Source organism: Mustela nivalis (assembly GCF_964662115.1).
Source record: "Mustela nivalis genome assembly, chromosome: 2".
Taxonomy (NCBI): domain Eukaryota; kingdom Metazoa; phylum Chordata; class Mammalia; order Carnivora; family Mustelidae; genus Mustela; species Mustela nivalis.
Genome location: NC_139021.1, coordinates 148,798,704 through 148,826,022, shown reverse-complemented (window position 1 = coordinate 148,826,022; position 27,319 = coordinate 148,798,704). Strand labels below are relative to the sequence as shown.

The 27,319-nt window shown below is 50.6% G+C and overlaps 1 protein-coding gene across 3 annotated transcripts; it reads left to right on the top strand.

Moving 5' to 3' along the window:
• Positions 1 to 26,721, top strand: TMEM72 (transmembrane protein 72). 3 transcript variants are annotated; one of them, XM_082719696.1, is made up of 5 exons: positions 3 to 362; positions 17,285 to 17,351; positions 21,231 to 21,302; positions 22,874 to 23,013; positions 24,383 to 26,721. In XM_082719696.1, the coding sequence occupies exons 1-5, from the start codon at positions 59 to 61 to the stop codon at positions 24,859 to 24,861; spliced, it is 1,062 nt and encodes a 353-aa protein (XP_082575822.1). In that variant the 5' UTR covers positions 3 to 58; the 3' UTR covers positions 24,862 to 26,721. The 3 variants fall into 3 exon arrangements, with proteins under 3 accessions (XP_082575824.1, XP_082575822.1, XP_082575823.1); XM_082719697.1 differs by lacking the exon at positions 17,285 to 17,351; XM_082719698.1 differs by lacking the exons at positions 17,285 to 17,351; positions 22,874 to 23,013 and having other exon boundaries at positions 1 to 362.
• Positions 26,722 to 27,319: the final 598 nt, after the last annotated feature.

Here is a 27,319-nt window from a genome sequence, read left to right as displayed (position 1 = left end):
CAGCAGCTCTGGGCCAGGCTGGAGCTGCACGGAGCAGCAGAGGCATTCTTCCAAGGTAATGATTAAGCTAAGCGTCTGGCAAGGGCATAGGCAGCAGAGCCAGGAAGGTGAGCCCTATTCACACCTCAACCAGGCTGTGGTGGCCAAGACTGGTTTGGAAGGCAGGGCCCCAGGGCACGGGGGCCCAGAGCCGACAGCCACAGCCTCCCCCTGCACACGGGCATCAAGGAGCATCTCAGGCCGGAGTCTCTGCTGCCTGCCCTACTGGGACCCTGCCCTCAACCCTGGCACCATGAAGCTGCAAAAGTTCTGGACTGGTCTGGAATACACCTGCCGGCTCCTGGGCATCACCACCGCTGCAGGTAAGACCCCGCCTCCCAGCTGCAGTCCCCTGAGCTCTAGGCATAGTAGACAAGGCTGCTCAAGGGGTGGGAGCCAGAAGGCTGGGGACGAATGGACACATCTGGCCACATCTGCCTTCACTTTTCTTCCCAATGCCTCCAGAAACTGCTCTGCAGGGCAGCAGCAGGTGCAGTGGGGTGAGCCTGGGTTTGGGAGCCTGGTGCTGGATCTCCACTTGGCTGGCCCCCACCCATGTGACCTAGGGAGTCCTTGGTGTCCTCATCTGCAAAATAAGTAGAGAGGGTCTCCCCTACCTCCTTGAGGGTTATTGTAAGGTGGAGGTGAGAGCGGAAGCTGAAGGTATAGAAGCCCAGGCAAATGTGAGAGTTGGATGCTTCGCTGTATAGTTATGAAGCCGGTCAACAGAGCTCGTCATGTTTTACTCAAACCATGGCTCCATTTCAAGGAAAGAGAAATCCCAGCACTTGGGACAGGCTGAGGTCCAGCAGTGGACATGGAGATCCCAGGATTCCCTTGCCCCACTCCTCCCGCCATTAACATAAAGTCCCATAGAAATCCAGTCCCCCTTTCTGTGGTCTGACCTCAAGTATGCGCCATGGGTCTGAGGTAGAATGGCTCCCTAGGCTGGGCTCCTCTCCCTCACTTTGCCTGATCACAGGGCTGCTCGACTCTCAGAGCAGAACCAGAGCAGCCACCCTCCTGAGTTCTGCCTGCTCCCTTCCCCAGTGTAGATGCCAACCTTTGGCCCCTCCAGATCCCCCACATGGTCAGGGTCTGTGTGTGGATTGTGAGAAGGCAGTATTCTGAGCTCTCAGCTCTAGGCTCCACTGTCCCTTGGGCATCAGGAAGAGATGCACATCGCTCGCCAAGTCCTTCCTTGCCACTGGACAACATCCAGTATGAGTCTTGGCAAGTTAAGAAATGTCCCCCAGCTCAGGACTCCAGCTGTGCTGGTTCCAGCCCCCACCCTGTCATTTGCTGATGTGTGACCTTGGGAGAGCCACCCAGTGCCTCTAGGATGGTACTTTCCAATCTGGACCTCCTGGCCAGCTGTTTTGGAGGATCAAGGATGCATAGAAGGAGCAAAGCTCCATGAAACTGAGCCCATAAATCTCTTGGGAGAAGCCCACATGACCTGGTTCCGAGCTCAGTGGGGTGGCTGGCTGGTGGGCTCTTCTAGCATCTAGGTCTTCAGCACAGGAAGTCAGCTGTTGGGGAAGGTCTAATGACATTCCTTCTATCGCAAGATGGAGCACCTGAGCCTAAATAGAGGCAGTGACCTTGCCCAAGGTCACCCTGCAGATCAGAGGGACAGCTAGTCTGGAGCCCAGGGGCCCCAGCTTTTGAAAAGGCCAGGACTCTGGCCAAGGAACTCCCTGCTCCCCAGAGTCTGGAATTGCTCTGCTGAGGGCCCTGAGTAAATGGCCCCATTCCTTACCTCCGTAATGGGCTGATGGGGGAACCTGTTCCAGCCTCTGCCAGAACCACCTTGTCACCTACATACAGGGGAATGACTGCCCAGGTACACAACTTCCCATCCTGGGGAGAGGAAGGTAAACCTCAATAGGGCTTCTATGTCCGGAAGTCCTGGTCTACCATGTTGATCTTGAGCCCACCCTGCTCTCCTTAGGCCTTGGTTTCCAGGTAGGTAAAATGGACCCTTTTCAGCTCTCAGGTATTTTGGTGATAGCTCCCCTTGCTATAGTCTGCCCAGAACTGAGGCCTGCCTCCTCTCAGGAAGCTGTTTTAAGATATATCTATTTTCCCAATAGCCTTTCAAAAGACAGCTTAAAAGTCTGATATATCTCAGCCAGTGGAAGGGTTGGTGTCCGTGCACGCGCTTGCACACACACACACACACACACACACAGAGTTACTCTTAACCACAACTCTTATCTCTGTGCAGAGGGCCACTGTTAATGCTGAAGATGAGTCTTCCGCTTGGTTTTGATATAGGATCCAAGCTAAAAATAGGCCATGAGTTGTCTTTTAATGGCCAGGCTTTCCAGTAATCTTGTTGGAGCCTTCTAGAGTGCTGGGAGCAAGTGGGAAGCTAGAGAGAGGGGCTTCGGGGCTCTTGGGCAAATCTCAAGTTTCTTCCAGCGTCACTAAACTCCTGGCCTGTTTCCAGGGTTTAAGATTTGCAAATTCCTTATTCCCTTAAGCCTCTTGTTATTGAAATCTCTGTTGAGAAGTCCGGGCCTCATTTACAGTAACACTGCTATAGATAAGAAATAAGGCTTGAGACAGAGGCTGTCACTTTGCAGAAACCCCAGGAGACCTAAGGTGGCCCTGGTCCTTCTATGAGAAGTGTAGGTTCTCCAGAAGCTAGAAAAAGCATGTGGCTCAAGATTGTTCAGAGTGTCACCAGCAGAGACCAGGGAGCTGCCAATGTGGCAGCCTCTTCCCTGAATCCCCTTTTCCTCTGCAGATGAGATCTGGGACTGCTAGAGGCCCAAGGGTACCAGACCCCAGGAGACTCCACCAGAATGGAAAGGCCCAGTGGCGATGGCCCAGCTGGCTGAGTTCATCTTTTCTTCGCCTCCCAGCCACTCTGGATGAAGCTTCATCAAGATGTCCAGGGGTCCCATGGGCCATTGCTGCCCCACCCCCATTCCCAGCCCTCACCACCAGTGGGCACTGACGAGCAGTGCCACTGCTAAACAGGGGTAGACAAGCCACAAACAGAGAGCACCCAGCTGAACTGTTCCTAAAATTAGAAGATTCTCTCCCATGAGATGCTTTTTATGACTTTGAGCCAGTCATAAGGTTTCCAAATCATCACAGAACTTCTCCCAAAATTTGTCTTACACTTGGCCAGCTTCACTCATTTGCATTACCTCCCTGGCATGGAAGGCTGTGTGTGTATGTGTGTGTGCACATGTGTGTGCGTGCGTGCACCTATGCATGAGTGGACACATGTGTGACCACTGGTGTGTCTCCTGCTGAGACGGGGCTCCAGGAGTCACCCAAAGAAGCAAACACAGCTAGGGAACTGCACACAGACTGTGAGCGCTCCACAACTCCCTGTCCAGATGTTAGATACCCACTTGTCCAACCCTCAAAGCGGGTTCTCACTGTGTCCACATAAAGGTGGGGTCATGATATCTTGAGTTGGAGACTCAGGCCCGAGAGGATGGCCCTGTGATTTATTTTCACTATAAACCAACCATTAGAAGAGAGAACCTGGGAATAGGTTTTACTGAGATGGGAACACAGAAGCACAGAATGCCCCTTCTCCGTCTTACAGGACTGGTCCCCATACCTGTTCTTGGAAGGCGGGATTGGCTTCACTTTGAACTTCCTCAATCCTCTTAATCCCTGAGGGAGAATCTCCCTGTGCTTGTCCTCACTCCTCAGTCCTAGTCCCAAGCCTGTGGGGAGGAGAATGGAAAGAACCCACTGTGTCAGCTGTTTGTGGAGACCTCTGTCACTTCCCTCGGGGCTAGTAGGCTCAAGAATGAGGCTTCTCACTGCCAGCACTTGAGGGTTTTCTTCGCTCTTCCAGCTCTACCCTGGGGTAACAGTTGATAATAAACATTTTGTGACCAAGCCCTGGGCTCCATGATTAGATGTAACATTTCCTTTCAGCTTCATAATTACCCTTTGAAGCCTCATCAATGCTTGCTCATCATCACCCCCACTGTATGTGGGGAGAAACCGAAGCGTGGTTTCTAACTGATGAGGGTCTATTCCTGAGAACCTTTCTCTTAAACATTGTATCCTCCACTTAAATCAGGCTAAAGGACATGTCTTTCTCTGGTTTGGCAATCCCAAGATGCAGGATACAATACCCACAGAGCCTTGTCTGAGGCCATACCATACACAGGCTCAGGCAGGGGGGGGGGGTCATGCTGAGGTTGGGCACAGTTAAACACAGCATAGGAAGCTTAGGAAGCATGACCAAATACTTCCAAAGTCTAAAGACTCTGATATTTGATCCAGATGTTCATTTTCTCTCTCTGAATAATTGCCGTGCAGACTTTGACTGACACTACCATAACCATCCAGCCAAATCCATTCCTGGACCTCATCAGAGGACAGACAAATCTGCTCACATTTCCAGAGGGAACTAGGGCAGGACCTTCCATTTATGGATCCAGAGATGCATAACTGACAACAGTGAGAGGAAGTCATGATCTTGCTAAAGCCCTGCTGGTATCTATGAGGGCCAAATGCTGATCTTAGACGTATTTTACCCATGAGGAAACTGAAGCTCAGAATGTCCATGTAGCTTGGCACAGGTCACATGGCCCGTAGAAAGCGGCTCTGGTATTGGTGGTCCGGTCTGTCCACTCACAGTCAGTGAGGCAGGGGCACATCCGGGGGCCGTCTGCACACTGCTCCAAAGAGAAGGGCACCACACAGCCAGCAAGGAAATGGACCAGCATTGAGACAAGGCCATTTAGAATGAGCCTTGCTTGTCAAGCTAATGTGCTCTTTCTCACAAATCAATGATTTTAGATCAACCTGGAATCACTTAGGGGTTTTGTTTTGTTCCAGGTTTTTGACCCATTAACCTCTTCTCTACTTAAAGGACAGTGCCGCATTCCCAACAGCCCCACTCCTTACGAATACTCAGTTCGAAATGGAGATTTGGTTTATTAATACAGCCTAAGACAAAAGTAGCATTTAAACCCATTATTTTTTAAAGAGTACTGAAGAGTAAAGCAAATGCATAGTTTGACCTTAGCCCTATCAAAGTCTTAAAAACAACAACAACAACAACAAAACTAATGCTTCTGAGACAACCATCTTGGGCCCTCCACGCTAATTTCCATCCTTCTTAAATGTGTATTCCCATGACCATCTCCTGCCATCCAAGGAAGCTTCCTGCACTTCAACATGTCCACAGTGGATTTATTACCCAAGCAAGACCCCACTGTTTTCAGAGCCTCCAAATGGATGTTGACTGCTTTTCTTTTCCAATCTGATTGTCCTAATGAGTAAATAAAATACCCCTACCTCTGTTCCACTCTCTTTCCACTGAAAGATCATATGATTTGGTTCAAACACTTTTTCTTTACTTCCTTATGCCTATATCTTCCTTAGATTTAGAACAAGGGATCTGTAACACTATTTAGGATTCATTTATTCAGCAAACATTTGCTGAGTCTCTACTCTGTGCCATGTAGACACATAGATCTATGCTACACAATCTTTACTGAAGTCTGAAAAAGAAAGGTGACCCCTCCCCTTGAGAAGCACCAAGGTCCGATGAAGAAACGTGGCTTATGAGTATCTGGAGGTTCAGTTATTGTTTCTGGCACCAGGAAAACTGTCATGTGTAAGGGTGAGCAGATGCATTCTTTCTGAATGTGAGAAAGAATAAGAAACAAATACCTTGGGCAAATACTTTAACCTGAAATCAAGACCCGGAAGAAATTTCCCCTGTGGGTCCTTACAAGAAAGATGCTATTCTGTGTTAGAGACAATGTCCTCAGTAGTATCAGTGAACCTGCAAGATTGTAAATGACATCATCATCAAAAAGTAGCATATCAGGGGCACCTGGGTGGCTCAGTGGGTTAAAGCCTCTGCCTTCAGCTCGGGTCATGGTCTCAGGGTCCTGGGATTGAGCCCCACATTGGGCTCTCTGCTCAGTGGGGATCCTGCTTCCTCCTCTCTCTCTCTGCCTGCCTCTCTGTCACCTTGTGATCTCTCTGTCAAATAAATAAATAAAATCTTAAAAAACAAAAAAGTAGCATATCGGCATATGATCTATGCTACACAACCTTTCCTGAAGTCTGAAAAAAGAAAGGTTATTTTCAACTCACTCTATAGAACTAGCATTACTCTAATACCAAGACCATACAAAAGCATCATAAGGAAATTACAGACATACATCCCTTAAAACACAGAAGTTAAAGTCCAAACAATGTTTTAGCACATCAAAATAAAATAATAAATAAATGCCAAGGGGGTAGTATATCATAAACAAGTGAAATATTAAGGTTGCTTTAATATTTGAAAATCAATCGATATAGCTGACCATGTTAACAAACTAGAAAAGAAAAGCTTATATTATGAAAATAGGTACAGAGTAGGCATTTGACAAAATTCAGCATTGTGTCATGATAAAAACTATCACCAAACTGGAAAGAGAAGAAAACTTTCTTAGCCTATAAAACGCATCTACCAAAAAACCCTGTAACTACTTACAAGTCAAAGATCAGGTGTTCTCCTCCTAAGTCAGTAACAAGACAAGGATGTCCACTATCATCATTTTTAGACAATATTGTATTAACAATTCTAAAGAGTATGATAAGGCAAGAGAAATAAAATACATACAGATCAGCAAAGAAGAGGAAATGCTTGTTATTCACAGATGACATGGTCCTCTATGGAAAATCGGATGGAATCTACCAGAAAAGCTGCCAGAACTAATAAAGGGTTCAGTAAGTTGCAGAAGACAAAATCAATATACAACGACCAATCATATTTCAATATACTAGCAACAAAAAATTAGAAAATGAAAAATTTGAAAGACAATGTATAATAGCATCAAAAATATGAAATAATTGGGGGTGAATCTGACCCCAAAAGTGTAAATAAAAACCTGTATACAGGAAACTAAAAAAAAAAAAAAAAATGATGAGAGGTAATAAAAAGACCTAAATAAATGGAAAAATATATCCTGCTCATGGGTCAGAAGACTTAACATTGTTTAGATGTCAATTCTTCCCAAAACTGCTGTACCGTTTAAATACAATCCTAGTCAAAATTCCAACAGAGTTTTTTCTAAAACTTGAAGGTTGTTTCTAAAATTGACCTGGAAATGCAAAGTTCTTAATATAACCAAAACGATTTTGTAAACAAAGAGCAAAGGACATTAACACTACCTGATTTTAACACTTATTATAAGTCTACAGAAATCAAGACACTACAGTATGAACACAAAGAAAAATAAATAGATTCATGCAACAGGAAAGAGTCCAGAAATAGACCTACACATATATAAACAACAGACTTTTGACAAAAGTGTGGAGAAAATTTAGTGTAGAAAGGATAACTTTTTCAACAAATTGCACTGTGCAATATGCATTTACCAAAAACTGAATGTCTATCTACACCTCGTACCATACACAAAAAAGACAAAAAATTGATTATAGACCTAAATGTGAAACCTAAAACTATAAAACTTTTATTTTTCCTAAATATTTTATTTATTTATTTATTTATTTATTTATTTATTTATTTATTTAAGAGAAGAGAATGAGAGAGACAGAGAGCTGGGGGAAGAATCAAAGGAGAGGGACAAGCCGACTCTGCGCTGAGCCTAGAACCCAACTCAGGGCTCGATCCCATGATCCTGAAGTCATGACCTGAGCCTAAATCAGAATCGAATGCTTAACTGACTGAGCCACCCAGGCACCCTGAAAACTACAAAACTTTTCGATAATCAGATAAACTCTAAGTAATGAGTTAGGCAGCCATTTCTTATTTACAATATCACACTTTCAGTCTGTAAAAGAACAAACTGATAAATTGCATGCTATCAAAATTAAAAACTTCACTTTTTAAAATATAATGTTAAAAGAATGAAAAAAAAAGTTAACAAAGAGCTATGGTAGTAAATGAGCCCATGAAAAGATGTTCCGTATCATCGGTCATCAAGAAAATGCAAATCAAAATAAAATGAGACACTACTACATAGTATTAGAATGGCTTAAAATAAAGACACATTCAAAAATAAATAAGTAAATAAATAAAGACACATCACACCAAGTGCTGAATGTTGGCAAGGATGGGGAACTCTCATACACTCCTGATGGTGATGTAAAATGGTGCACTCGCTTTGAGAACAATTTGGCAGTTTCTTAAAAACTTAAACATATACCTACCATATGACCCAAACATTCCACTCCTAGCTATTTCTACCCAAGAGAAAAGAAAGCAAATGTCCATACAAAAATTGCATATGAATGTCCATAACATCTTTATTTGTAATAGTCAGAAGCTAGAGAAAACCCAAATGCCCATCAACAGATGAGTTATAAACTAGCCAAGGTATATCCATACTACTTAGCAACAGAAAGGCATAACTACTGATACATGCTACCAGACGGATACACCTCAAAATAATTATACGTATGAAAGTAGACAGCCAAAAAAGAGTACATGCTGTATGATTCCATTTTTATAAACTTCTAGAGGATTTAAACTGATCTCTAGTGCTGAAAGCAGATCAGTGGCTGTCTGGGGGTGAATGGAAGTGTGGGAAGATAGAATTACCAGGAAACTAGAAGTCATTCTGCTTTCTGTGTCCCTCATGTTCTGGCAGGTTGGCTCAGCTAGATGTGTATGATAATGGCAGAGGCAGGAAAGAGCAGGCCCAGTTCACAAACCCACTTTATATCTTTGCTTGCATGATGCCTGATTTATCATCCTCTTGCCCAGAGCAAGTCACATTGCTAAGCTCAGATTCAAGGGATGGGGAAACAGACTTCACTCTAGCAAAGTCACATAACAAAGAGGGTGGACACAGAGAGGGGCATTACTGCACACTACCACAAGGCCTCCTGCAAGGCGAAAAAAACAAATCTCCTGGCTGGCCAACTTTGGTGTATAATTCATGTTTAGAGAATCATGGTTAAAGAATCCCCATCAGTGCATTCTCTAGCCTTCAGGAAATTCTCCCCACACAGGCTTGTGGGAGGTGTTAGGGGTACTGAGTGCCACGCTATAGTCTAAAATCTCTTCTACTTGAATATCTAGAAGCCACAGCTTCTCCTGAGTTAAGAAATCTACAGCTACTACCTTCTTATCTCAATGGATTCTTAACAACTGGCTCCAGAATCTTCATGTTCCTAGGAACGGTGCAAATCTAGCTCTTACCTCTACAACCAGCCATGACCCTTTCAGAACCTAAACCATCCCCAGCCATTGTCATCAGGTGGTACATTCTTACCTGAGATGTCCTTACAGACACTAAGACTAGTAGGAAGCACACCATACTTGAGGATGAAGGAGAGCCATGAATATAACAGGATGAGTTATGGGGCTGCCCTCAGCTGCAGTGAACATGACATTCTCAACCTTCTCCCTGGGCATCCAGAGCTAAGATCACTGTCTGGCATGAAAAGTGACCTCTACAGCCCCCAGGGCACTGCATTGAATGTAAGATGGATATCAAAACTCAACCCAGGGGGCCTGGGTGGCTCAGTGGGTTTAGCCGCTGCCTTCAGCTCAGGTCATGATTTCAGGGTCCTGGGATCGAACCCCACATCGGGCTCTCTGCTCAGCGGGGAATCTGCTTCCCTTCCTCTCTCTCTCTCTCTGCCTACTTGTGATCTGTCAGATAAATAAATAAAATTCTTTAAAAAAAAAAAAAAAACTCAACCCATCTATGGAGTCAGAACAGACAACCTACAGCCAACCATGAGGTCAGTCCGGGGACAAAAGCAGCACAAGCCCGGAGGCTGCCAGGAGAGCCCCTCGGCAGTCAGCACCACGGACAGGCCACGTCCTTGTGAGCACGTTGGCCCTAAGCCCTTGGCATCCCTCGAAGGTTGCACAGAGGACAGGACACAAGAGACGTTGAAATGGATGGGGCTTTGGACTACTGATATCCCAGTCAGACCTGCAGAAGGGACCTAAGACAGGAAAATCAATGAATAAGCGTCAGTGTATAGATAAAAGCTCTTCAGCCACCATAAAAATGTGTATTAATGGAAGGAAAGGATGAGAATAAATCCTCTTCTCCCCCTTGAGAGTGCTTGCCTTTCTCAGTCAGGAACAAGCTTCCTCTCCTGATAATTCTATTAGCCATCATCTAAATTTGAACAACACTCTATAATTTACTAAGACTGAATGTTTACAGTCACTGATGCATGCTTTTATTAGCCCCATTTTCTGGAAGAGAAAGCAGACGAGAGTGATGATTTGCTTGAGGAACCAGGACTCAGCTTTCCTGATCAAGCCTCACGTTCTCTCTGCTATAGCACAGCACCCTCAAAGCTTCCACCCACCCTCTGGGACCAGAGCTTCAGGACACCCAGGAGGAGGCTGAGAAGGTGGTGCGCCACAGGGTCTCAGTCCAGCACCTCTGATCCCTGCTAACCTAAACTAGAACAAACCATTCAGGAAAGCTACTCAGAAGAAAGCCCTAGGAGAAGAGAAAGCTGTGCCTTGTCCCAGACAAAAGGGACAGAGACTAGAGGGAAGGGGACAAGGTGAGGAGGCCAGGCTTGTCCATAAAAGCTAGTAGAGGAAGAGTTCACTCCAATGAGTGCCAAGGAAGTAGCCTCCTGGGGGGTTGTGCAGAAGAGGGGAGACAAAAGCCAGGGGCGGACTGCACTGGGTTGGGCTCCTAGTGTGGTTCTGTTGGCTTGGGACGAGGAATAAACAGGAACCTGAGGGAAAGAAAACAGGGAAGGATGGAAGGTATCAATGGGCCGCTTAATGGTGGTATAAAAATGGTTACATTGCCGCTCTGTCGGGCACCCCTCCCACCTACAGTGCAAAACCCAACACATCTGGGAATCAAGGCTGCTCTTGGGGGCTACTTTCTTCTTTCATTGTCTGGCGTGAAAAGTGACCTCTATGGCCCCCAGGGCACTGCACTGAATGTAAGATGGATACCAAAACTCAACCCAGGGGGCCTGGGTGGCTCTGGGAAAAGGCCTCAGTGTCATTTGTTGGAGTGAATTATTGATCCTGATTGCCCAGGTCACACTGAACCAGAGTCCTTCAAAGGCGAAGTTTCAGAGCTACCCATCAGGCTGCCTGGTAAGGAGGAAGGAGGACCAGAAGTACAGCCCGGACTCCACAAGTAGCTTAGAGGCTCCCAAACCCTGGGCCATGAACATCACCAGATGCCAGGGCTGCAGGCACTCAGTCTCGTGGCCAAAAAGGGGCCAATGCTACCACTGGCCAGCACTGGGAGTGAATTGTCTCCTTCCATGGACGCTGAGTGCCTCTTTAAATGTTGTGCCTAGGGGCCCTGCTGACCTCCCCCTCGTCCTGGCTCTGCCGGATGCCACAACTTCTCTGTGTCTTACAGACAGCCATGCCTAATTCTAGAAACTGGGGAGAGTTCCTGGGTCCAACTCCACAAAGCAAGGGTTGTACCACTTCTCATCCATGAGGTCGACAGGAGGCCTCCAGGAGAGCAGGTGTCTACCTGTGCAGTCCTAGGGAGACAGACACGCAGGACACAGGAGGACCAAACCTCTTCTCACACACCAGTCCCATCTTTCACTTACCACTCCCCCTTCCAATTTAAGACCACACATCGTTATCTTTTCCTAGCTTCTGAAATGTCCCAGTTCTGGAAACTAGTCCCTTAGGAAAAAAAAAAAAAAAATTTAGAGTACTCCAGACCCTTAGTCAAACCGTCTTGGAGTTCTGTTTCTGGGTCATGTGGAACTCTGGTGCCTTCCAAAGTCAGCTCATGCCCAGCACAGGTCAGTGAGAACAGCAGGCTAGCAGGGTTCATGGCAATGGCCCCTGCCGTTGGCGTGGGGAAGTACTGGATGCAATTCACAAAATCCTCCTGCAGGAGGGGGTCTCAATTTTTACTTTCCTCACTTTTTCCACTGGGACTTTCTGTAAAATGAATCTGTAGAAGAGAGCTACTTTGGATGAAGCAGAGCCTCACTGATCCTGTGTGAAATCCTAAGATATTACATCCCCGGTAGGATTCTGCAGCCCAGAAGTAGTCCCCAGACATCACCCAACACCTAGAAGACTGCATCTCCCAGGCTGTGCCTGAATTTGAGCAGGAGGAGAGATGCTGCAGGACCTAGGAGCCCATAGGTTGGCTCTCCGACAATCAAGCTAGGGACCAGTGAGAAGGGCCAGAGACCCAAGGGGTCTTGGGGACACGCTCCCTGCTGAGAGTCAGAATATAGACCAGACAAAGGAACTTCTGCGCCAAAAACATCAGGTAATTAAGAAGATAGGATAAGCTGCTTTTCAGTTATCTGTGGCTGCAGAATAAAACTATTTCAAACTTTAGTGACTTAAGACTACATCAATTTTATTATGCTTGAAATGTTGTGGCTCAGGAATTCAGACAGAAAGCAGTGGAGACGGCTCGGCTGCATGAAGGCGGAGATCTCAGGTGCAGGGCTGCAATGGAGCATCTAGGGCTGAACATCTAGAGCTTTGCTTCTGACTGTTGGTTTAGTGCATCAGTTCTTCTCCACTTCATAACTGCTGGGGCTGGGATGTCATCTAGAAACTTCCTCACTGACACATCTATGCCTGGTGGAGAGGGCTGAGCCAGTGGGGGGCTGGTCATGAATCTCTCTCTCTCTCTTTCCCTCTTTCTCTTTTTCTCTCTCTCTAGCATTCTTTCTCCATGGCTCACTTGGGCTTCCTCACACATGGTAGTCTCAGAAGCATCAGACTTCTTACAGAGGGAGTGGCTGCCCCAGAACCAGTATTTGAAGAGGGCGGGGCAGAAGCTCTTTGTGAACTGCAGTTTAAGTCTAGATCATTCTATAGGGCAAGAGAGTCACTAAGGCCAGCCCCCATTCAAAGGGAGGGGAATTAGACTCCACCTCTTCATGAGACAAGTTGCAAAGAATTTGTGGTTAGCTTCCATCTAATGCACCCTATTCTTACAAAGAAACCCCAAATTGCATTGCTATAATTAGGGGTATTTATCTTACTTAACAATACTAAGTCCATGGGGGGCCAATTCCCATTTTCTGCCAGAGAGCCCAGCAATTAGATTACCGACCTGGTCTCTGGGACTGTTGTTGCCCCCGGGATCAGCAGGAATACCTTCACAAGGAGACCATTCCTAGCTCACTTTACCTCAGTCATGGCCGCTGGTGTGATGTTCAGAAGCCCAGGAGGCCTTTGGGGAGATGAGTACTGGGGAGGAGAGTAAGTTCTCGCAGAAACAGGCCTCATGCCCAGCGTACTTATTGGCACCCAGACTGTGGGAATAGAGTTTCCCCCAGAATGCGGGGCGCAGCTTTCTCCGTGGACTTGGCTCCCTCGGAGGGGCAGGAGGAAGTTGCAAGGTGCAAAAAGACTTGAGGGTGTGGGCTCGGGAAGTCACACTGTTGCTGCCCCAGGTAGAACCCGTGACCTTGCCCAGTTACAGGAACTGCACAGAGAAGCCCACGGAACCGCGGTAGCAGCTCCAGACTCTCCTTCCTGCTGCTCCGGGCTCTCGTTTGTGCAGCTCTGGCTCCTGGCCTCGCCTTGCCTTCCTTCTTGGTGGAGCCGTCCTGGTTCCCAGGCAGAATGGAGCCTGCATTCAGCGTGTTTGCTGGGCCCTGTCCTACCCTCCACGGCTCTTCATTTTCTGGGTCCATGACAGTCACTTCAGCGCATAGTTCCCTCCAGGCCCCGGCGCACAAGTTGTGCCATAAACATGGGTGCAGACTGACCACTGGGGACTCTGGACCCTGGACGACTGGAATGACTCTTGGATGGCTGGGTGGAACTGCCCTGGGCAAGGAGATTGGGCTGGGGCTACTTCTGACCTTCAGAAGAGAACTCTGCTCAGGCTTGGGGCTCCGCACCGAGCCCTCGGGTTGGGGAACAGAGGGGCCGTCACCACAACCGGCACCTTAGGCACCAGGAAGCTCCCTGAGGCCGTGAGGTGATTGTTGGCCATTCTGTGGCAGACGTTACAAAACTCCATTCACCGCTGGGCTTGGGGGACACGGCAGTCCAGTGCCCATGGCAACGAGGGTCTTGTGCATGTGACACACCCATTCACATGAAGGCCCCCAGGAAATGTGCTCCCCACCAGCACCATTCACACCATAGTCCTCCTCTGCTGGAGGTTCCTGGAGCCCCCTGAAAATCAGTCCTTCTTCTGGCTTCACTCTGCCCTCTTTCCACCAGCCTGCCCTGGGCCAGGTGCTGCACCTCCATGAGGCTTGCTGGGATGTTTCCATAAATAACATGGGGTTGAGGATTCCCACCTTGAGGGGTGCGGTCCAGACTACATAAGACGCATGGAAGCGGGGGCTGGTGGTGCCGTGTGTCGCACGTGCTGGGACTTCCTTGAGAGGTAGCTGGGTTGGCACACCCAGGGGTCTTCCGAACCCAGACACCTTCTGTTCCTACGCTGCCACCTTCCTCTACCCCAGGAAAAAAAAAAAAAAAAGGAAACTAGGCTGCAATGGCAAGGCTGGCCCTTCTCTGTGCCTGGAGAGCTTGTCGGAGCCCCCAGGCAGAACCAGCCTCCCCTTCTGATCTTCGGTGCCTACTAACACCTGCGTATTAAAACAGGTGAACAAGGCCCCGGGCATACCATCAGGAGCCATGACCAGAACTTTGCTTCAGGCCAGGCCAGCAAAGGAGCCAGTGGCTCCCGGTGTGCTGGGACACCAGGAGGCCATGATCACTCAGAACATGGTTACTTCCTCCCCTCTGCTGCTTCCTCTCAGCCAAATACAACCAAAGCCTCTTACCCTGTAGCCCGAAGTCAGGTCGCTTTCTGTAACGCCAATCTGAACATGTCGCTCAGCCTCCCCAAAACACTGAAGGCCCTCCCTGCCCATCCTGTGGACGCTGATATTTCAAGACCCACTCCCAGGCCTCGGCTCACAAGGACTAGCCCCCTTCTGTGCTAAGTGCTTACCCATGGTTACCAAGGTAAGAACTCACAAAACGGGGATTCCAGCCCAACTCTCTGTCTTCTCCACTGTTTCATCGATTTTTTTTTTTAAACTACAAACCAGTGCTGCCCCTACAGCATTCCTAGAATGCCCCTTTGACTATAGACCTTTTGTTTCCATCAGAAGGCATCAGAGTAAGGGTTCTAAACAAATACGGGTAAAGGGCTGAGTTCCCAAGACCCTTTCCTGCCACCTGCTGGTCACTCACCGCAAGGCCATGCAAATCTCCAAAAACTGACCCCAACCCCGGAATGTGCACAAGGGGCTGAGCACCTGTAAGGTGCTTGGCACTAGTCAGCTAACTGAATCCTTATAACCATCATGCGCAAGAGGGGTAAGGTGGAATCTGAGGCTCAGAGAGACTGAGTGACTCAGCTTTTAACCGGAAGATGTGAGACCGAAATGCTGGAATGGCCCAGGTTGGTAGATTGGTTTTGCCTATGCGCTCTGTGCCTCAGTTTCCCTCCCGTAAAATGAGGATAACATAAGACTTTCACATAGGACTGTCGTGATGACTTAAAAAGTTAGTAAGTGCTAAGTGCTGAGAACAGGACAGGATAGTTAGTGAAAACTAAATAGATGGGCATTTGCCTGCAGAACACACACACACACACCCCATGCACATAGGCACACATCTCACATACGCGCACAGTCACACACACACAGAAAATAGACAGTGGAAACCAGGACACGGTCTGCCACCTGGAGCCAGAGTCTCATGTTTGGTCTGCGGGTCCTTTATTATCTGGTGTATCCTTGGAAGTACGGGGCATGGTGACTGACTGAGCCTTGTTTTCCCCAGTAAAATAGGAAGTACAGATGTGCCTGTGTCTCCAGCTGCTGGGAGGAGTGAGCACAAGTGTGACCATTGTGTATAAAGCATTAAGTGCTCTGTAGGTCATGCTGACCCTCTGGAAGGGTCTGTGGCTGCTCAGCACTCCTGGCCCCTCACCTGGTACAAGCGTGAACATCTAGAACCTGAAGAGGGCAGAGGCAGTGTCCCCCACGGCTCTAGACCAAGGCCAGGGGAGCCCCGGAACCTTCCCTCACCAAGCATACTTAGGCATCTCCCCTCCCTTCCTAGACTGAAGCACCCTGTGCCCTGCTCGCTGAGGTACCTCCACAATCCAGTCCTCTCAGAAGTGAGGGGAGAAGCGCCTGTGGCCTCAGTGTGGGTCCTCACATGGCTTCTCATTTCCACATGGACAAAAGGCTCAGGACACCAGGGATGGAAGCTTACTGGGTGTCTGCCAGGGAGGAGAGTCATCAGACCCAGGGAAGCAGCCTCCTGAACAGCAGAGATGAACGGCCGTGTACAGGCAGCCAAACACGACCGCCTAGCGCTGCCATCTTTGATGTTCCGGGAGGGAGACCAGAGGAAGCCACAGCGCGGCCACTACCAGAGGGTGTCTGCTGACCCCAGAGAGCAATGGAGGATGCATACAGTGTAATCAGTTTAGGACCAGAAAGAATTCTAGTTAGTGGGCCATGCAGCCCTGGAGGAAGGTTTCAGAATCTGTGAGTGCTGTCTATGGAATGTTTCCATCAGCGAGCGGATGGGGTTGGAGCCACAGCTCATTGAATGAAGCAGGGAGAGTAAGGGAATCCCTGTGAGGAGACAGCCTGGAGTCAGCAAGTCTGGAAGGCTGGGTCCAAGACAATATTCACTCTGGACAAATGGAAGGCTGAGTACTTGCGTGCAAACCCCAACAGCCAAGAAGGGGCAGGAAGAAAGACAAAGATAATCAGCTTCTCGTGTCAGAGCAAGCCCTCAGGGGCTCAGCCAGCAGTGGGTCCAAAGCAAGGAACCAGGAGGTGTGATACAGCTACCAAAACAACAAGTGAAAACGGGGTCACAGAAACAGCTAGAACAGTGATCTGGGCAACAGGGGTTGGAAAGGTCCCCCCCATGGCCAAGCACTGAACCCAGACCCACAGCACATATGGGCATGGGCTGTAGGACAGTGAAGGCCCTTGAAGCCATGACTGCTGTGAAACCGAGGGTCTGGAGGCCTGGAAGCATATGTTGTCTCTGGGGGCATGAGGCATGGACAGTGTGGGCAGAGGAGGAAAGGCATCTGCGATCTGGGAGCTGGAGTAAAAGACCTCTGGCCTTCTGCTGAAACCCGTCTGGTTTCCAGAGACCAATCCAGAAGGCTCCTTGTTCCCTTGCGTTTTCCCAGCCACCAATCCCTGTGCCTGGAGAAGAGCCTCTCTGGCTCTCAGTCCCCGGGGAGAAGGCTCACTCCGCAGCCAGGGAACCTTCCCCAAGGCCGCCATGTGGCTGGAGCACCCAGGCCCACCCTCCCCTCTCCTCTTCCCCTCTTAGTGTTGATCGGCGTGGGCACTGAGACCTTCCTCCAGGGGCAGTTCAAAAGCCTGGCTTTCTATTTGCTGTGAGTATGTGTGCATGTGCCCTTCCCTGCTGGCATGTTCTGGTCGGGCTCACTCTAAGGCTGCCCCACTAACACAGAGTAGCCCACACCCCTGTTCCATGCTAACTCCATCACATCCCACAGGTGGAAGCCCTAGAGAGGACTTCTAGGATATTCTCTGGTTTGGGCAGGGCTTTGGTCAGATCATTATTCCGTCCCTCTACCTACACACTCATCCATCCATCCATCCATCCATCCATCCATCTGTCCATCTACCCACCCACCCAGCCAGCCAGCCAGCCAGCTACCGTCTATCCAGCCATCCATCTATCTTTTCAGTCATCTCTTTGTTCTACAAACACGAACCAAGCTTGTTTCAGAGAGAGAGGAATCAGCTCCAAAGACTCTATGTTTGAGCCCTTCTATATGCCAGGCACAGAAACACGTCTTATTTGCGTGTGTCCTTGAACTCCAATGGCACTGTAGAAGGGCATACTGTCCTAGGTTTTCAGATTAGAAGATTTAGAGGGGATAAGCAGCTCAGCCAGCACCAACAAACCCATGAGCAACAGGGCCCAGAGTCGGGCCTGGATCCATTTAGTTCCCTAGCCTCTGTCCTTTCTTCCCGCCAGCCAACGGGAGATAGACCACTGTGCAGTGGTGGCCTGAAGAGGGAAGACACCCTGGGGGGAGGGGGGTCTGCCAGCTCCCGAGGGACATGGGGCACCTGTGCGCTCTCCTGCGGGCTCACCAAGCTGCCGACCGCACCCACCGTCATCCGGGCTTCCCCTGCCCAGGACGGCTCTTTGACTTGCTGTGTGGATCGGCCCCCACTGTCTCCCAACTGTCTTCCACCCACCCAGCCCATTTCCACTCTGCCACAAAATTCGCCACCTAGAAACGCAGGGCTGTTCTGGAACCCTCAGCCACGGCCACGGCCTTCAGGCCATATTCCTCTGCCATCTCCTGGCCTCCGTTTTATTTCTTGTCACTCAGCTTCCACCTCAGGAGCCTCTGACTCTTTCTCAGACTCCCTGCCTCGCCTCACCTCCAAGCCCTTGCTCACTGCACTGAGCACCCAGGGTGACTTACCATCCACCTCGATGTCCCCAAAGCCTGATGTCCATCCCTGGCATTCCGCCCTGGGAAGCCTGCCCTGAGCCTGGAGTGACTTCTCTTTGCTCTGAACCCCCTCCATGTCTTTCTGAGCCTGTCCCCCCAGAATCCAGAAACCAGCCTGGCCTTCGTCTTCTCCTCTCTCTACCTCGCTTCCCCACAAACATCACTTCAGGTATGAGTTAGACGTGATTATCCTCCTATAACAAGTCAGGTCTATAGCCACTTAATGCAAACTGCACTTTGCCCAGAGCCCTGCCCCTCCCTGACTGCTCTATTCCTGTCCCAAGGGGACACCAAGCCCCTCTAGTCACTCGGTGGTCCAGTCCTAGAAGACTTGATTTCCAGCCTCAGGTCCCGCCGGCCCCGCTCTGAGTTAGTTTATGTTCTCCCCTGTGCAGTGCTCCATAGCTGCAGGGATGGGAGCCCCCGCCCGCCTGCCTGCCCCAACCCTCCGTCCCTTCTGTCCCTCCCGCACTCATCCCCCCACTCCCCATTCCTCAAGGGCCATCTCAATGCTCCGCCTCCCTCCTCCCACCTTTCTCCCTCGCACACATGCAGTCTCTCCGGCAGATCTCAGACTCTGCCTCTGTGTGCCCCCACACTCAGGGTGTTCTTTGACTCTAGCACACCCCTGTGTCACTGTCACCCCCTCCCCCATGTCTCTGGGACCCGGCAGGGGCCAAGGCTCAGAGTAGGCTCCCATGGGCGCTGAGCTATCGTGGGCTTTCTTCTGGTTCTTCCCCACTTCTCTGCACACCAGCTTCCACTCCCACCTTTCTCCTTCCTGTGGGGCTCCTCACGGCCTTCCTCACACTCACCCACGAACACCAGCCACACCACTGGCTGAAGGATCTGCGTGGCTGGCGTGACACTGCAGGGAGGAGGCTTCGGTTTGTGGGATCCCGCTAACCACAGCAGGGCTTTCGGCTTGGATTCACTGCCCTGCCTGAGTGACCAGACCTTCCTGGCCTCGAGAGGCACAGCTTCTACAGCAACAAACAGGACCCCTGGAGAGTCACTCCACAGCCCAAGCCTCAGTTTCCTCCTTGTCCTCCATCCCATGATCTAGAAAAAGATATGATGCTTGTTTTATAAACTATGTGCCCCAGTGTACTTGTTAGAAACACAGGCTCTGGAGTCTAAGGGCTGGGTTCAAATCTTGTTCCTGCTACGGATCTGCTGTGTGACCACAGCAAGGAGCTTAACCTTTCTGTGCCTTGGTGCCCTTAGCTGTAGGCTGAGGATTAGTACAGTGCTTCAATCATAAAATTGTTAGAAGGACTAAATGAATTGATACTGGTGAAGCATTTGAACATGCCTGTGCACAGTACTCATTATATCAAACGGATATTCCGTTTGAAAGCTGAGGAGTAAGTGTTAGAGAGATGCTGGGAGACAGAGAGAGTAGGAGAGAATAGGGATTAAGTACATAAATGCTTATGGAGAGAGAGACCGAGAAATCGGTAACTAACATTTACAAAATGAGCACTATGTGCCCCATTTGAAGGGTTTTCCAAATATCAGCTCATTTGAGACTTTTTAACAATTTTATTGCTGGAGCACTGTAATTCTGTCAGTTTACAGATGAGGACGCTGATGTACAGAAAGGTCAAGTCCCTTGCCTGAGGCACACAGCTGATCAGTAGCAGGAGCAATGCCCAGGTTCCTGAGGAAATTCTGGCCCCAAGACACCTTCGCCTGTGGCGTAGCCTCTCCTTTCACTCATTCATTCACTCCAGTGATATCCATGGAGCACTTAACAATAAGCCATTCCCAGAGTGGGCCTGGGCTACAGGGAAGAATTAGGGAAGGAAGTGACAAAGGGAGTTCACAGGCTGGTAGCTCAGGTCACACCGTAAAACGCAGAGAAGCAAGAGATCACGAGACAGACAAAAGGAGGAAAGAGGAATCCTTTCAAGAAGGGCCAGCTTGTGCAAAGTCACTGTGGCACCTGGTAACTTCCTCTGTAGTCAGAGAACTATGGATTTTCATTTAAGGCTTTAAAGGCATGCTAAGAAAGTTCAATTTTATAGGACTCCCCAATAAAACATGTAAGTTCCACTCCCGAAGATTCTGATATATAAAGTCTGAGGCTGGCCCAGGAATCTTTGATTTCACATATTTCCCAGAAGATTTGGATTGGAAATTCCCTGGACCACACATGGAACATGAGGAGATTTTGAAGCAATGTGGATTGGGAAGACTACAGTTCCATTCAGAAGGAGTCCTCAGGGCAGCCAGTGGGGACCAAGTGGAAGAGCAGGAGCGGGAGAAGGGAGGGCAGGGAGTTAGAGAGGCAGAAAAGGGGAGACAAGTGCAGGGGTCAAGGGGGCATTACCCAAACTTAGGTCATATAGGTCAGGCCAGAGACTGAACAGTGGGAAAAGAGGGAGAAGGAAAAGGATCTGGAACAGATCCAGCCTTCAAGTTTGTACAACCAAGCAGCAAATGTTATGTTAGTGACAGTAGTAGAAGGACGTGCCGGCTAGTGGCCACACAGGGGGCCAGGGTCAAGGCAGCGTCCTCCGGTGGCCTACACTCCCGCACCCATCTTTGGGCCCTGGCTGGCACCTGTCCACTGAGGCCTGACCCAGCATAGGCCCTGGCACAGAGCAGCTCCTGGCAGACACCAGCTGGGGGGCCGCATTAGGTCAAGAATCTCCTGGATAGTCTGTCGGCAGGAGATGGCCAGGAGTCCCAGAGGCAGTAAGAAAAGAGGATCTGGAAGAGCAAAGGGCAGATCAGAGGGCTCTAGAACTCCCTTCCTTGTCTCCACCACAGGTTCATAGGCGCTGCCGTCTCCGTGTGTGAAGGGGCGTACTTTGTGGCTCAACTGCTGGCCATCTGCTTCCAGTAAGTAGTCTCCTCCTAGCCCCAGGTGCACCCACATACCATGACCCGTGAGGCCAGTCCAGGTGAGGTCCTGCTCCTGAAGCAGCTGCGACGGCTGCCCTTCCCACCCACACAGCCAACCCCTGCCCAGACACGGGATCAGCCCCACAGAATTCAATGGTCCCCCCTTCTCTGCTCCCAACCAGGGGAGCAGAGTGAAGCATCCACCTAGGGCCCGTTCCCACCCAGAAGCCCCTGCAGAGTCCATTCCCACCTCCAAGAACAGCCCGTAGCTGCATCTGCCATCCCAGGCACCCATGGAGAGGGGAGGACCCTGCAGAAGGCCGGATGGTCTTAGAGGCAGCAGAGCTAGATTGCAGAACTGGTTCTTTTTCCTGCTAGAACCCAGGCACAAGTCAGGGGGTGTAAAGATCCCCTTGGGAAGCCACATGGTCACAGAGGCCCATACTTGCTGTCCAGCAGTGCTCAGTTACTAAACACTGTCATCATTGTGGCCAAGAGCTGTTTCTGGACCACAGCTCTCAGAACCTCAATAGTTGTGTCTCTAGGTAATCAGAGAAAGAGCCAATCCCCAGCACCTTGCAAGGCCATCAGCTGCCTCCCAAGGTCACCAGCCCTGAGGCAAAAGGCTTCTTTCTTTCTAATGAATGGCACAGTCAAGCGATCTTTGCAACTTCTCTGGGACAGGTTAGGGAGGAGCCCTGAACCCAAAGGGGCATTTCACTCTGTTCTGAACTCCGTCCTCTCCCAGCCAGGGTCTGGTCACAAAACAATGTCCACCAGAGGGCACCAATGAGACATGGCTATGGTTTGCAGGAGGAGGGCAGTGTTCTGAACCAGACCTTTGTCCTCCAGCCCCCGCCACTGCCCCCAGACTAGCCTGGACAGACCAATTCACAGGATGAAGGAGATGAACCTAAGACAAGCCCTTTCCTTCTTTGAAACCCGGAAGCAAGAGTGCTGAGGAAATGGGCTCGGCATCAGACCTCTGCCAGTTTAAAAAGGGCCTGTTTATAAAGGGACCTTTTAAACTGAGGGCCATTTTAAAAAGAGATCCCTCTGGGGCTGATGCCATCTTATGCCTAGGCGAGGCTCTGTGAGCCAGGGGGAGCTGGATTCTGGCCTGTTCACTCAGGGGGACAAGTGGCTTGTGCAGTGCCCAGTCTACACAGCTGTCCCAGCCAGCTGTTTCCCAGACCACATGCCTTTTCCAATCCACTGGGGACCTCTCAAAGGGCCCCTGAGTCTCCTATTCTCCTTCCCACTACCTTTGCTGAATCCCGGTATCATTGAGCTCCCTTCACCCTTGACAGAAAGAACAGGCGAGGCAGCCTTTTAGAAAAATTGTGGGCCCTCTTGAAGGACTCAGGCAAGAAACCTAACTGTGGAACCCATGATGAGGACCCCAGCCCCTGGAGAGTGTTTGGCCACAGGCCACTAAAGAGAACATGGGGACAACAGGACTCGATCCCAGCCTCCAACAGCTTCCCATGTCCTGGGGCTTTTCTGGGTTGTTTCCTATTTCCTGCTAATCCTGGACTCGGCCCCCACCCCCACCCCCCTGCTGCCAGGTGTCAACCAGAGTCCCTGGCCTACAGAGCAAGGGAGAAAGCCCGCTGGTTGGGCTGCTTCCAGAAGTTCCTGGCGTACATGCTGCTGTCTGTGGCCTGCTTTCTCCATCCCGTCCTGGTCTGGCACGTGACCATCCCAGGTAGGAGCTCCAGGAGTTCGTGGAGGGAGGAAAGCCTACCACAGGTGGATTCTGAGCAGGAGGGGCTGAATCCCCCCCCTCATAGACCTCAGTGACATTGGCCCCACCTCTGGCTCCACTGACTTCTTTGGCCTAGATCAAGGGAATGAGGTGGGGTCAGACATACTTCATGTTGATAAAGTAGTAGAAATGTCCCTTCTTGTAGGCCGAGAGGCTGCACCCACAAATGGAGAACTTTCCTCCAATGCCTGCGTGTGGTCTGGGCCTTCAGAGGGTATGAGATGGTCACTTCTCTGTCCAAACCCTCCCATGTCTCCCCAGTGCTACCCATTCTGGTCCAAACTCCTCAGCCTGGTTTGGGAGGCATGCCGTGAGGGGACCCCGGCAGACCCTCCAAGCCTCATCATCTTCCCTCCCACCTCATAAGTCCGTGCTAGTCAGCTAGAAGCCAGGGTACCTTGCTCCCACCCCTGGGTTTTGCCCACAGCCCTTCTGCTAGTACCCTTCTGCTAGCACACTCCCTAGCTATGAAAGCCCGTCCCTCCTCCTGACCGGCCTAAAATGCCCCGTGTGCAGGGAGACAACGTTGGAAGGCAAAGCCTCCTCTTCCTTCCCGTGGTTTCTCTTAATGTACCTGTCTTAGCATCTCAAGGCCACTCTGCTCAACCTTTGGTGGACTCCAGAGGATTCAGCAATCATGAGGCCAGGGCGAGCCACAACCTCCTGCTCTTTAGAGAGGGAGAGACACCCAGAGGCCTCCTCGGGATAGGCAGGCCTGCAGGCAGGAGAACCAGGGCAGCAATCTCAACCTGAGCCAGAGAGACCTCTAGGCTGGAGACTGGGAGAGAGGGGTGGAGAGGGACCCGTGCTAGGCTAGCCCCACCCAGTAGGATTCACACTTTCCTCCATCTTTCCTGGGAAGGCTGAGGAAGGAACCTCTCTGCACTTCTGGGAATGGAAGGAAGCCCAGTTCTGCGGTTGGAGCCCAGTATCCAGAACAGAGTGCAACCCACGGCAGGCATTGCAGGTCCGGCCCAACACGAGGTCCTAACACAGAAGCTAGGGATGGTGATGAGAGGACAGGCAGGTGGCCCCAGGGGTGGCTATCAACAGGCAGGGGCCTCAGGCACAGGGGTGCCTGGCTAACAGTCAGGAGGAGTACAGCGCTGGCTCCATGGACATCCCTTAGTCAGACAGCAGGCCTGGCCCTGAATCAGGGGGTGTGTGAGGACAAGTCAGGGGTGCAGGTTGGAGCCTGGGGGCCCTGAGCATGCCACGGTGGCCCTCTGGAATGGTGGGCTCGGACAGCATTCTGTCCGGCTCCTCCCCAGCACACGTCTAGCCTCCTGACCTCCCGCATTCCTTCCAGGCTCCATGCTCATCATCACTGGCCTGGCCTACTTCCTGCTGAGCAAGCGGAAGAAGAGCAAGGCCTCCCCGGAGGTGCTGGCCTCCTCGGAGCAGTACACGGACCCCTCCAGCAGTGCCGTGAGCACCACCGGCTCTGGGGACACGGAGCAAACCTACACTTTCCACGGGGCCTTCAAGGATGGGCCCGGCTCCCTCTTCGTCCACATGAAGAGCATCCTGAAGGGGGCCAAGAGACCCGGTGCCCTCCAGTGCCCAGACACCCTGACGGGGCTGACCTTGGAGCCAGCTGACTCGCTGGTCAAGAAGAAGCAGGTGCATTTTGAGGACAGTACAGTCAGAATCATCCCGTCTCTCACTGAAGACCTGGATGATGGGGACAGCGAGCCGGAGGAGACCACCTCTGACACCACCCCTATCATCCCTCCCCCACAAGCCCCTATCTTCCTGCCTTCTCTCGCAGACACCAGCCTGTTCTGAGTCGCTCCTTCCAGCCTGAGGGACACTCAGCAAGGGGTCTCCAGAGATTGACGGCCCTGCCTGGAGTTTCCTAATACCTGAGGAACTCCCAGGAGCTGGGGGTTGTCACAGGTCAGGGCTTCATGGCGTGACCAGACTTCCCCACAGTAGTTAGGCTTCTGGGACCATCAAGGGGCCTGGCAGATCCTGCAGATCCTTGAGGAATGCGCAAATGAAGCTCGCGCTGCCTCAAGCCAGCACAGGTTCCTCCTTCCTGGACATGGAGTGGGGAAATCCTGGTGCTTTCCCCGAAAGAGACCATCAGTCCCGCTTCACATAAGGCTGCTTTGGCCCCGGAAGCCAGTGGGCTTCTCTTCTCCAGACACGAGGACCCAGCACTCAACAAGGACTCATCATCCATCCCATCTCTTATGCAACAACCTGGCTCTGAACAAGCCCAGGGGAGTGTTGGTGATGAGCAGATCCAAGGCAGGTGTTGGAGGTAGCCCTAGATCTCAACCCCCAGGCGAGATTGCTCCCAAGGTAGAGGGAAGACAAGGCTACCAGCCCTCAGGATGCGAGCAGCGGGAGCCGTGGGCCGCCTTCTCTGTGTGTCCTGGGGCTGGGTGCTGGGCAGCAGGAGATACAGAGCCCTTCAGGAAACAATGCCGCTCTGTGCTCCCTGCAGGGAAAGCCGGGTTCATTCCAGAAGCATCACTGAGGACTCCTGGCATCCCCACCACATGAACTTTCCCGAGATTCCGAGCAGATGACGTAAACCAAAAGGTCTTGGATGGCGACAAGGATTCAGCGGCGCCGGTCCCAGCACAGCACCCAGTGTCTACAGTGTGCAGAGAGGGGGGCAGGGGGTACTGGGGAGGCGGTGGTCCCCAGACACCAGTCACAGACACACGGCCACACCATGCTTAGCAGCCTGGTGGCAGAATAGGTGATAGATATATATTTGTTTTAAATGAAGGGAGGGAAGAGGAGGGAAAAGGGGATGGATAGGAGGGAAGTGGGCAGGCAGGTCAGTTTTGGGACACTGGGCGAGGGAAGTGACAGTTAACCTATCATGAACAAAGAAATTTCAATCAGATATCCTTCAAAGATTTGCGAAATGGTATTTGTTTCTAAAAGGTGTCTTCTGGTTCATGGGATTGTCACAAGGAAGAGCAGACACATTATTCATAAATAGTCTCAGTGAAAGGGTAATCTGAAGAAACGGTTATATTGTTTCCGTGTGTGTGTGTGTGTGTGTGTGTGTGTGTGTGTGTGTGTGAGCACCAGGGTTCTGCAGAGCAGCCCTTAGAGCACATGCTTGAAGGTCTAGATAAGAAACATGTGTTCATACTTTTCAACATCCCCTAGTAGTTCCTTCGCAAATGTAGGGGACTAAGGGCCAACCAGATGATCTTTCTGGTTTCCCAAGTGAGCAGCTCTCTTCCCGCAGTAACCCAGTTCTCCTGTAAAACCAAGTGAGAACAAACAAGTAAATATGTTCTTGTGAGCCCTCGAGGACGGCTGCCACCAAGAGCTTCAGAATCTGCCAGCCCACAGTCAGGGGAGACCGAATCACAGAATGTGGGTATTAGGAGACAGGAATGGCACCCAATTCCTAATGGGCCCGCAGGACCCCTGTGCACAAAAGGAGCCCCTGTGGAGAGGAGCCAGGGGTCCTGCACCTGTCACACCCAGAAGGGGAAAGTGATGGGCACAGACAGCCACACAACACAGGATTGGCAGGCTTCTGGGCAACTCAACACTTCCACTCTGTTCTCAGAACTCAAGCCAGCCCAGTGGGGATGAATGACCAGGTCACAAGAAGCAAATGCTGAAGTGTATTATCAGAGCTGTTTAATAAACACTTCTGTAAACCCAGAGTAGAGCATTGTTTGGGATGGGTCTTAGCAGGGAGGCACGTGTTGGGAATTCCAGGGGATATGATGGGCCTGCCCTCCTGAGACATATGGGCTTCCTGGTGTCCATGATTAGTGAAGCAAGAGTTTGTTGACTAGACATCAGAAGCTCAATAATTATGATCTTCCCTAACTTAGCGAAGGAAAGCTCTCCAGCACTCTAGTGCTTCCAACCACAGCAGCTGCAGTGAAGCTGGGATGAGATCCTTAGACAGCCTGGAGCCCTCAGCTCTGTCAGTAGACCAGACAAGAAAAGTGGCATCCTCTGATGAGCAGATGAATGCCACAAGTCACCTTTTGATCCTCAGCCCAAGACACGTTGCAATCATATCCCGGTGCACTGTTATCCCAGAAAGACGTGATGACCCTTATCCCTGATGAGAAACAAAGACCAGAAGGGCTGATCCTGTCCTCTCCTTTTCCCTTTCTCAGCAGAAAGTGGAGCAGACGTTGCATAGACATGGAACAGAGCGACTGGAAGTAGAAACAGCCTTGGGCTGGATCACTGGCTCTGCTCCTAACACACTGATTGACCTTGACCAACCTTCTTCACCCCTCTG

Bases quoted from the DNA above. Each gene is read 5' to 3' on its own strand.
- TMEM72 (XM_082719696.1), top strand. From the start codon at position 59: ATGATTAAGCTAAGCGTCTGGCAAGGGCATAGGCAGCAGAGCCAGGAA. The intron at 17,352-21,230 runs GTGAGTATGTGT...TCTCCACCACAG, and splicing joins AGCCTGGCTTTCTATTTGCT to GTTCATAGGCGCTGCCGTCT. The intron at 23,014-24,382 runs GTAGGAGCTCCA...CATTCCTTCCAG, and splicing joins CTGGCACGTGACCATCCCAG to GCTCCATGCTCATCATCACT.